The sequence below is a fragment of the Cricetulus griseus genome, assembly GCF_003668045.3.
Source record: "Cricetulus griseus strain 17A/GY chromosome 1 unlocalized genomic scaffold, alternate assembly CriGri-PICRH-1.0 chr1_0, whole genome shotgun sequence".
In the NCBI taxonomy this organism is placed as follows: domain Eukaryota; kingdom Metazoa; phylum Chordata; class Mammalia; order Rodentia; family Cricetidae; genus Cricetulus; species Cricetulus griseus.
In genome coordinates, this window is record NW_023276806.1 from 188806778 (window position 1) to 188818393 (window position 11616).

The following is an 11616-nucleotide window of genomic DNA, read 5'->3' on the forward strand; positions in this document are numbered from 1 at the left end:
CCTGCTCCTGCCAGGGTGACAGGGGTACAGGTTCTCCTAGTTAATTCACCATGCTTTAAATCAAAGTGGAGAAAATCCAGGGGATCACTTCCCTCTGTACGGTAGGGAAAGTAGTCAATACAGATAATGAAGGTTTTGATGGTTTTCTTTTTTCTTACTTTGATGCTTGATTTGTGGTATTCAGTACAGTGGCAGTCACTGTGAGGACAGGAGATTTGGGAGAGCCAGCTGTGTCTGTGGCCCCCGAGGAGCTTGCCTCAGACAGCTTTGTCCAGCCGTGGATGCTTTCCACTGACGTGTGTGTTCTTTGTGCTTGCAGGTGGAACACTGCAAGGCTTCATCTCTGATGTGCTACAGAAGAGAGCACCTGTGCTGGCCCTCAGCCTGTTCCTGGCAGTTGGGTCCCTTGTTGGTTATAGTCGTGAGTATTCCTTTGCAGTTACCTTGATTCCTGATCTTTTGACCCAGAGTCAGCCATCAGCCATGAAGAGAAGCCATGATGAGCTGAGTGCCTGGGAACTGTCGTCACGTGGTTTTATTTGTGTGGGGAGGAAACAGGCATCTCTCCTGCTTTGTGGGTCTGTTTAAAAGCTTGCTTGGGAGTAGACTGCTTTGTTTGAGGGGCGGCTCCAGAGGAGCAGCATTAGTGCCAATAAAACCATAAAAGGGGGCAAGGTTTCCAAAGCGGGAAGACGGTAATTAGTAGGCCTTGGTGTGTGCATGTGTGTAAAGATGGTACAGTCCTTCTGTGGCTTTTAGACATCTCATTAGCTTGAGCAGCAGCCAGAGGCAGACAGGACAAAAGCTGGAAGGGGCGGTGAGAGTCATCTGTCTTTGTTGTCTCTGGAGGGATTGTGAGGTATTGGAGGTGCAGCGCTGTGCACTGTTGACTGCTTTTCTAGTCACTGTTGTGTGTGTCTCTTCTCTCACAGGCTCTCCAAACAATAAGTCTATCAATGCTCTTCTGATGACCATTACAGGTACGGTAGAACACTTCGCTGTTCTCTGGGAGTTCAGAGCACACGGTCTCCCACAAATGGACTGACACTAAAACCTTGGCCTGTAGAACTCAAGTGACAGGAAGATAGCTGCCTCCTTTACTACCTTCTCCCCTCTGCTTGGGGCTGACTCCCTCAATCCTCTGACAAAAGCTTTCCCTGTGGAGAGATGTCCTAAACATTTCAATTGCTGCCCCAGGCCTGAATTTAACTTCAGAAAGTGACTTAGGTGTCACAATAGAATCCCATCCACCAGCTTATGGAAGTCCAGGACAGCTAGCTTTTTCTTCTTTGCCAGACTGGGTCAGCATTTTCCTGAGCACTAGGTAAAATAGTTGGGTACAGTTAAGGAACGTGTTATGAAAAAAATATTGAAGTCATCTTTTAATTCAGCAAGATGTGTGACTCTGATTCTGCTAAGATGGCCCATTTTACAAGAGCCAAGCCACACCTATCTGTGGGTCGGCCTCATGAGAGCAGTGACAGGCAGTGTCCCTGTGCCTTTGAAACAGGGCTGTCTTGTCCCTCTCCAGTGTGTTAGTTGACTTGGGTGGGTGGAGCAATAGGAAGGCTGTGTGTTCCTCTTTACTGCTCTTACCCTTAGGCTGTATATATACTAGGGTGCCACAGCATTCCACAGGGGATTTTCATTTCTCCCCAGCGTGTGGATTAAGACATTGGGATGATATTTTGTCTTACTTGGCTAGAGTTTGGGATCATATTTTAACCTGAATCTGTTCTCTTTATGGCTTCAGGGTTTTTTATTGGCGGACCGTCCAATATGATTAGCTCTGCTATTTCTGCAGACTTGGGTCGCCAAGAGCTGATCCAAGGGAGCAGTGAGGCTCTGGCGACTGTCACAGGAATCGTTGATGGAACTGGGAGTATCGGTGCTGCTGTGGGCCAGGTAAGAAAAGCATGGCTCCCACAGTAGGTGGCGCTCTTGTGTTGTGGACCACTGTACAGAAAGTGGGACCTAATGTGGAAGGCATCTCCCATGGCCATAGATTTTGTAGCTACCTCTTAGTGTAGTCTGTGTTCTCCATGCCCAGACATCGATGACTGGTCCCAGAGGGTGACTTAGGTATCCCGTAGTGGAGTCATCTGAGATGCAAGAGCACTGGAGGTCTGTGAGTATGCTGGGATGGAACCTGTTGACCTGTAAATTCCCATGCAGGTGCTGGAGAGCCCCAAGACTGAGACTGCCCTACTGTAGCAGTCAGAGTGACTTGACATTGAAGGTTTGCCTGGGTAGTGGAGTGAATCTCAGATAGCTGATGGTGGGTGTCAGTGAGGGAACAAGCAGTGAGGGACGGTACATATCCCTCCTGATACCCTGATGTCACCCAGCCACGCCATAGATGTTTCTCAGTGTCTGCTGGCTCCAGTAATGCAGACTCTGTGAGGGCAGCATCATGGTTCAGTTCCCCCTGTAGCCTTACCAGGTACTGCCTGGCACACAGGAGACATGCTGGTTCCGAATCACTGTACAATAAATAAATGGCTAACACAGTTAGAACGTTTGACTATATATGATTAGGGGACAAAAACATAAAAAAAAAAAAAATAACAAGGGTAGGAGAATTACTTCTGCATGCTCTGGGGTAGAAATCAAATAGCTACTATCACCCATTCAGAAGGCTTCATGTCTGAGGGGATGGCGAATAGCATTTTATTTTATACACTTGGGTATTTGTGTGTGTGAGTATGTGGCGGGGGCGGGGTGTGTGTGTGTGTGTGTGTGTGTGTGTGTGTGTGTGTGTGTGTGCTGTGTGGTGCATGTGTAGAAGGCAGAACAGCCTGCCAGAGTCTGCTCTTTTTCTCTACTGTGTGGGTCCTGGAGCTTGAACTCAGGCCTTTATCCTCTGAGTCATCTTTCCAACCCAGCATACTGAGTATTTTAAATTGGTCCTCACCAGGGCTGTCTAAGTGAGCCAGGCCGGTAATTGTAATTGATATTGCAGACATTTTACTTTGAGTTTTCTTTTTCCTTTTTGTGGAGAGTTTCTCACATAGCCAAGGCTGACGTCGAGCTTGCTGTGTAGAATATAGCATGACCTTTAGTTCCCGGTCCACCTCCCAAGGACTGGGATAACAGACCTGTGTATCCATGCCTGACTACTGGGAGTCTTATTCCTATATGTCTCACTCATCAGTGTTCCCAATTCTAATGGTGAACCTGGCTCACCATCAGACTGATCCCCACAGAGAGGCAAGTGGGTCAGGAATAAATCATTCTTAGCTATGTTCATTCCTTCTTTGGGAGTTTTTGTTTTGTTTTGTTTTGTTTTGTTTTCTCAGATGGTCCTGGCTGTTCTGCAACTCAGATAGTTGTAGACCAGGCTGGACTCGAACTCAGAGATCTGTCTGCCTCTGCTCCCCGAGTACTGGTTGGTATTAAAGGCGTGACCACCATGCCTGGCCTCTTGGGGTTTTTGAATGATTTGCCTTTGCCTTACAAACTCTGTCAGCCTTGCCCTCAGCCATTCCCTGGGCCTCTCCAAGTGATGGCGTTGCCTCTGCCTTCCCCAGACCTTTCAAGAATTTGTTGTTTTTTCTCCTGATTGCTGTAGCAGTTGGTACACACCTCCAGAATACCCATTACACATGATGGTCAACTTGCTTGTTTGGGTCTCTGTCCTCTGTACCAGAGTCTGCATTTCTTCAAAACCAGATTGTTCCAAACGGAGCATGATGGCACACACTTGTAACCCCAGCAGGAGTGCTTTGAGTCTAAGGTCAGCCTGGGCTGTATAGTGATAACCAGGCCATCCAAGGCATAGCAGGGTCCTGTCTCTAAAAACCTAAAATAAAACAAACTGTCTCATCTGCCTTTGTATTCCCAAAGCTTAAAATGCTGTTTATTTTGTGTGTATGTGTGTAGGCATACTTGTGGTATGTCACACGTGGAGGTCAGAGGACAATTTGTGGAAGTCAGTTCTTTGATTCTAGTATTGGGTTCTGGAGATCAGACTCAGGTTGTCAAGCTTGGTAGCAAGGGTCCTTAACTACTGGGCCATTTCACCAGCCCCCTTAGTGCATTTTGGACACATATTTGGGAGTTAGATCCAACTGCATTGTTTACTAAGGAGAAATAAGAACAAAGAACATACATCCACGATGAAACTTAGACAGGTGTTAGTTGCTAAATGTAGAAACAGTCCAGGTGTCCAGCTGCGGATGAGTGCATAAACAGAATGGGGCACATCCATGCAGGTGAGTGTTATCCACCAGTTACAAAGTAACAGATGCTGGGGAGATGCCGCAACATAGATGAACCTCAGCGATATGCCAAGGAAAAGAAGCCAATCATGGGAAACACAGTGTACTTTCGTTCAGATAAAATGTCTAAAACTGGTAAATTTACAAGGAAAAGACTGGATGGATCGGTGTTTGTACCAGGTTGAGTGAGGAATGATGGACATCTTTTATTTTATTTTATTTTTATTTATTTATTTATTTTGGTTTTTCAAGACAGGGTTTCTCTGTGTAGCTTTGGAGCCTATCCTGGCACTCGCTCTGGAGACCAGGCTGGCCTCGAACTCACAGAGATCCACCTACCTCTGCCTCCCAAGTGCTGAGATTAAAGGCACCACCAACATGGACATCTTTTAGAGCTGGTCATAACATTGCAAAATGGCATTAACGATTGGTTGCATAAACTCAGTACACTAAAAAACATTGTGCTCTGCCCTTCTGGTGGTGGATTTTTATGTCATACAAATTGCACATTGACACACATTCTTTTTTTTTTTAAATGTAGAGTTATAGGAGTGATGAGATGGTTCAGTGGGAAGAGACACTTGTTTCGGTCCTGACCGCCTGACCACCTTCGAAACCATAGGGTAGAATGAGAACTGACCTCCACAGGTTGCCCTTTGATCTCCAAATGTACAGTGGTGTGTGTTTGAGCACACAGTTACAGGCAATGAGTAAGAAAAATGTTGTGGGGTTTTGTTTTTTTTAACAGTTAAAGGAAAGATAAATCTTTCTTTCAAAGTTAGAGTTCCAGTTATTGGAGGCTGCCATGCCCCTGAAGCTCTGATGGGATGATGCTTGGACTTTTGTGGGTATGTGAGCTCACGCTGCTCTCCAGGCTGGCCTTGAACTCAGTCTTTCTCCCCATTCTCCTGGGTGCTGCCACTGCATCCAGCTGTACTTGGGCTTTCTCTGTTTATGATAGGATCCAGGCTACATCACTCAGTCACTCTGCTTTAGTTTTTCCCAGCACGTATTTTAGTAATAATGTGGTCAATACGGGTTACCTCATCTGTGTGATGGTCAGGTGATTTGCATTGCTAGTATCAAGACGTTTAGCAAGGGAAAGTGGTCTCTTAGGCAGTGGTGTGGGAAAAACTAGATAGATATCCATGTGAAAAGAATGTAGTTGGATCCTTACTTTATACTCCGCAACAACGAACTCAGAATGGATCAAGGATCTAACTTTAAGGGCTAAAATGATGAAATTCTTAGAAGAAAACATAGGGACAAATTTTGATATAAAAATGGCTAATTTGATACATGGGAAGATTCTTAGTAGGGAAATACAAATCAGATCCACACTGAGGTCTGACTTGGTGCCCGGTGAGGATGGCTAATATTAAAAAGCAGGAAATAGGGGCTGTAGAGATGGCTCCGTAGGTAAGAGCACCAGCTACTCTTCGAGAGAACCCAGATTCAGTTCCTAGCACCCACGTGATGGTTTGCAATTGGCTGTGACTCTAGTGCCAGAGGATCTGTGCCCGTTTCTGGCCCCCATGGAACCAGGCATTCATATGGTTCACATCTGTGTGTCCAAGCAAAATCAGAGCCATATACTGCTGGTTGCTTGTATAAGCATAAACAAAATGGTGGAGCTTTTGTGGAAAATGTGCTCGCTCTCTCTCCCTCTCTCTCTCTGTCTCTCTCTGTCTCTCTCTGTCTCTCTCTGTCTCTCTCTGTCTCTCTCTCTCTCTCTCACACACACACACACACACACACACACACACACACACACACACACGGTACGACTGCATTACCTTCCCTTTCCCCAGCTGGAAAACAAGAACAAGAACTAATATTTGTATGCTGGTGTTCATTACAGGGTTATTCATAGACAGAAGGTGGAAACAGGCATCTAACAGATGACTGAATTAAAAATGTGGTATATACATTCAGTGGAATTCTATTCACCCAAGAAAAGGAATGAAATGCTGATGCCTGTTTACTGTACGGTTGAACATTGAAAACTGGCCAAATGAATAACTAATAAGCCAGATTAGGGGAAAATTTATTTATAAGAAATATCTATAACAGGCAAATTCACAACTTCAGAAAGTAAATTAGAAGTTACTAAGTCAGGTTTGGTGGTACATCCATGTAATCTCAGCACTTGGAAGACTGGAACAAGAGGATTGCCACAAATTCAAGACTGTCCTAGACTGTATGAGTTCAAGACCAGCCTAGGCTACAGAATGAGACCCTGACTTTGCGGAGAAGAAAACAACAACAAAATAGAACTTGCCAGTGGCTAGGATTGTGGGTGCTGTGATTTACAGAACTTTTGCTGTAGATAAAAAGATTTGAGAAGTGTGCAACCAAGTGTTGTGGTTGTACATCATTGTGGCTATAATTGATGCTACTGACTTATGTATTTAAAAATGGTTACAATAGTGGAGAGATGGCCAGAGGACTATTAGGATCCCAGCCTTTAGGTAACAAGCTGGGAACCCCAGGCTTACCTATAACCCCAACTCTGAGGGAGCCCTCGACAGGAGGATTGCTGGGACTCACTGGCTAGCTGAGAAAAACATGGTCCCTGTGTTTGGGAAACCTCAAAGGAATAGACAGTGTGATGGAGGAGGACACCCGATGCCCTCTTCCAGCTTTTGCACTTGGGCACAAGCTGGGGCACCTGCACATACAGCATACATGTACACACACACACACACACACACACACACACACACACACAAACACACACACACACACACACACACAAATAAAATGGTAAATTTTATGTTAAATATTCCTGTAATAAAGTGAGGCAGCCGTGGGAGAGCTGGAGTAAGTGCTCTTAGCTTCTTTTCAGTAATTGAAAGTTAAGAGAAGCCAGGTGGTGGTGGCACACCCCTTTAATCCCAGCACTCAGGAGGCAGGGGCAGTCGGATCTCTGTGAGTTTGAGGCCAGCCTGGTCTACAAAGTGACGACAGCTAGGGCTACACAGAGAAACCTTTTCTTGAACTAAAACAAAGAAACAAGGAAAGGGGAAAGACTTAGGTTGTGGAACGTTGGTAACATTGTAACGCTGTGAGCAGATCACGCTGTGGTTGGGAATAGAGCAGGGCATTTGAGGCTGCTCTTACTGAACTTGTAGCCCCTCAGGCCTACATAGTAAGACTGTGTCTCAGAAACACATAAAAAGGGAAAAGGAAGAAAAGCAGCGTAGGGAGACAGCTTGTTCTGAAAGTGTTGGCTCTAGGACCTTCCCCTGGGAGATGAGGAGGGAGCAGGAGACAGGGTACTGACTGCTCTTCCTCTCAAGAGCAAACCTCCAGGCATACATCTTCGTCTGCAGAAGATACAAATGGAACCAGGGTGGTGGGCCAAGCCTGTAGTCATCACCAGCATGCAGACTGACAGCGTGAGTTTCAAGCCAGCCTGGGCATGGTGAGATCCTGTCTCCAAATGGGAACATGTATGTGGAAGAGCTTGGTCAACGACAAGATGTTGTTGAAACGCTAGCTCCTGATTTTCCAGAGTAATCTTGTCTAATCTCATTTTAAACGACTTTATCTCGTGTATTTTCTGTGTATGAGTCTTTTGCCTTCGTTGATATGCATGCGTCGTGTGATGTCCGGTGCCTGCAGAGGCCAGAAGAGGGCGTTGGTTCCTCTGAGCTGGAGCTACAGGTGGTTATGACTAAGAGCAGCTGGGCCATCTCTTTCTGCAAGGCCCTGACTCCTATTTCCTTGAGGCAGAGTCTCACAGACTGGTCTCGAAGTGGCTATGGGATAGAGGATGACCTTGAACTGTTGATCCACCTTCCACGGGCTGGTTCATAGGCATGCACCAGGGTGTTCAGTTTATGTGTTGTTGAGGGGGTTGAACCCAAGGCCTTGTGAATGTTAACTAAACACTCTACCAAACAGAGCTTTGTCCCAGCCCTTACATTGTTAATTTATGAAGAATTATATTGTAATTTCCTTTTCTCCTTTTTAGTATCTGGTGTCTTTGATCCAGGACAACCTGGGATGGATGTGGGTTTTCTACTTTTTCATTCTCATGGTAAGCATGTGCTTTTTTCCCTTTAACCGTTTTTCCTATTTAACTTAGGACATTTGCTTTCATCACTGCTTGAAACCACAAAATTGCTGATTGCTTTTAAAGACTTCAGTGTGAAAAGTAACATTTGATTAGGCTGAAAAGACTCATGTCTTTTCTCAAGGCGCTAAAGGGCCCAGAGTTTGCCTGTCGCGACCTGAGACTAATGAGTGTTGCCATTTACAATTCCAGAGAAGCAAGAGGCTCCCTCATACATCGCCAACCATTAATCAGTGTGCTCCTCTGGGCTGCTGACTGGCTGCTAAACAGGCCTTGAGAATTCTGAAGCAAAGCAACAATGTTACAAAGAAGTGAGGCTCTAATTAACACGTCCGCAGGGGCAGTTGTTCAGCTATCGAGTCTTGCCTGAGACGTTGTGCTTTGTGAGAAAAAGCCTAAAAGGCCCTGCTCTTAAAATGCTGCTTTCTGTTGAAAAGGCCTGTGACAGATTTAGTTATATTGTTGATGGGACATTGCTCATGACAGGTCAACTCGACCTCATCTGTGGAAGACTTATTCTTGAAACCAGGCATCCTAATTGGCCACCGTCACCTAATTCTAGGCAGCGGCCTCTAGCCTGTTCCAAGGATGAGCAGGATAGGTGAACATGACGGAGTCCCTGGGGCTGTCTTCTCCCGCCTCTAAGGACTCAGCTTTGGTGACGCACACTTGTAATGCCAGCACTTGGGAGGCAGAGGCAGGAGGATTCTAAGTTGAGGGCCAGCCTGAAAGACCTTGTCTTTAAAGAAAAAGTGCATTTGTTTCCAGGATTCATTTGTGGGCAAGGGATGCATTGTGCTTAAGGCCCAGAGTTCAGTTCCCAGCACTGCAAAACAAAAAGGAGATGGCACAGTAAAAGTCCAAGCTATACAGTTTGATACCCAGAATCTATAAAAAGCCAGATGTGGTACACATCTCTGATCCCAGAACTCCTCCTGAGAGGTGGAAGGTGGAAACAGGAAAACCATCCAGCAACTTGCAGGCCAGCCAAGCTGGAGTGGTAGCTCATCAGCAGAAATGTCAGAGCTGTGTCTGCCTGGCACCCACATAGTGGAGGACAAGGGCCAACTCCTCCAGGCTGTTCTCTGACCTCCACACATGTGCTGTGGCACCTGCATACACATGTGTACCAACACACATGTGGGTACTCATGCTCTCGTCCCCCCACTAAGTAAGTACATTTAAAATGAATAAAAAGACCTGCTAAGTAGAGGGATATGAGACTTCCGGATCTGCTGTGAGAAGCCCACCTTTAATCCCAGCACTCAGGAGGCAGAGGCAGGTGAATCTATGATTTCAAGACTAGCCTGATCTCCAGAGAGAGTTCTAGGATAGACAAGGCTGTTACATAGAGAACCCTGTCTCAAAAAACCAAAAAAGAAAAAAAGAAGCCCAACTTTTGTCTGGGCTCAGGTGACTTGTTTTGCCCATGGCAGTGGCACACTTCAGTTATTTTTTGGACAGCTAATGTGACATTATGTGTTTGTGGTCCTAACTCTAACTTTCAAAAGTCATTTTCTAATTCACTGAAGACAGACAGTTTTCTTTCTGTGAAGTCAGAATGCACTTGCCCAAACCCATTGCTAATGTTCAAATCATGATGCTCTAACAGCAGAAGTAAGTTGTTGCTTCATTTTAAAAACTTTTTTCTTTTCACAGACAAGTTGTACAATTCTGTTTATCTCACCATTAATAGTGAGGGAAGTGTTCTCTCTTGTGCAAAGGAGACAAGCTCGCGTACTGAGTGAATGATAGGGGCCCACAGGAGAGAGCAAACGGATGGACTCACGAGGGCCTGTAGGTCTTCAGTTCAGTCGTGTGGAGTTGCCAAAGCACCAGCGGGGCCTCACCCTGTCAGGCACCCTACAACACTGCCCCTGCTCCTGACACTGTCGAAGAAGGGCCGAATTATTTTTGTACACTACAGCAGTTACTGATGACTTTTTTAAAATTATATTTATGAATGTACTGAAAGCAAAAAGGAGCCTGCCAACATCTTTGTTGGGCCTGTCAGCTCATCCCTTTAACCGGACATGTGATTTTGGTCCTGGACTCTTGTCCTTCAGCCTTAATTAAGGGCTAAGGGAGCAAGAGGCAGAGTCAGGCAGGTTTGTATTGATGAGAACACTGCCGTGTGATACTCTGAAAGCAAGTTTGCAGAAAGTGGATCACCATGGAGGCGTCTGAGCAGAGCTCAGGACAGAAGAAGCTACGGCCCCGCCTTGGGCAGATTGATGATGGCTTTGTGCTTGTGGCTGGGTCACTCTGGCTTCTGGAAGTCCTCGTCCTCTCTAGAGTGGCTGTCAGCTTGTTTTCCAACTTCACCGAGTTTGACTGACTCCTAGGAGTAGTCTTCCTTACACTCATGAGCTGCAAGTTATCTCCAACATTCCATGTGGAGCTTTCAACCTCAGATTTACTGTCTGGGAACTTTAAGACCCTCCAGGAAGCCATGCTGTGTAGGCATATTCTTGGAAAAATTGATGTCGGTCACAGCCGGGTCCATGGAGTTACCTCAGAAGAAGACTAGAATGAGAGACAAGGCAGAGGCTCTTTGTTGCGGGATGTGGAGTGTATGTATTGAATCATGTTGGTGGATTGTTAGGGCCTGAGGCCTGCCCGTTGTAGAAGATGGTAGAGTGTATGTCTTCAAGACTGAGTTCTATAGGCATCAACACTTTCAGGTCATTCTGTACGTACATTTTAAATTACGTAAACAAACAAGGAGGGCCACCTAATTTACATTGGGTCAGGGAATATTCTTCCCCTTCCTTTATGCTTCAAAATATGTGTTGACGAACTTGTTACTTAATCTTGCAGACTTCTGATCACTGACATAAAGGGAAAACACAAAACATAGGAAGGGAGGGAAAAAAATAAGACCAGCCTTTTGTAATAAATGTCCAGCCGTTTGTTGATTTAGTCTCTGCTTAAGTTCTGCCTTGCCTCTCATTTTCCCTTTCCATGGTACTGGGGTGGTGCACGCATTGCCCTCGCCCAGCGCGTGTCTCTCACTGTGCTGGCCTGCGCCCCCATCCCAGCTCCACGAACACTGGATGCCTTCGGTTGCCCAGCACTGCTTGTCACTGGCCAGCAGACACTTAGCCCACAGCCTTGCCAGGTGGAACTGCTGCCCTGCCTTGGGTACTGGGAAACCCCGCCCTCCCCACAGCAGCAGACTGCTGAGTTTGGTGCCCACAGATGAACCCCGTTGTTACCACTGATCCTCTTGTTGACCTGTGGCTCAGAGTTTCATCCCCTTCGGCAGTTTCAAAACTTCATGTTCTGATACCAGCCAGGGCTTTCTTTCCAAGT

General features: G+C 46.0%; 1 protein-coding gene across 8 annotated transcripts in view; it reads left to right on the forward strand.

Annotated features, from left to right (window-relative positions):
* Nucleotides 1-11235, forward strand: part of Slc37a3 (solute carrier family 37 member 3) — a 44000-nt gene extending 32765 nt beyond the window's left edge. For 5 of the 8 annotated variants that reach the window (XM_027391513.2, XM_027391518.2, XM_027391514.2 and 2 more), the window contains 5 exons: nucleotides 320-421; nucleotides 933-980; nucleotides 1754-1905; nucleotides 8200-8265; nucleotides 9961-11235. In XM_027391513.2, the coding sequence (XP_027247314.1) occupies nucleotides 320-421; nucleotides 933-980; nucleotides 1754-1905; nucleotides 8200-8265; nucleotides 9961-10053 (461 nt within the window). In that variant the 3' untranslated portion in view covers nucleotides 10054-11235. The other 3 variants (XM_027391517.2, XM_035450885.1, XM_027391519.2) reach the window with 3 other exon arrangements.
* The last annotated feature ends 381 nt before the right edge of the window (nucleotides 11236-11616 follow it).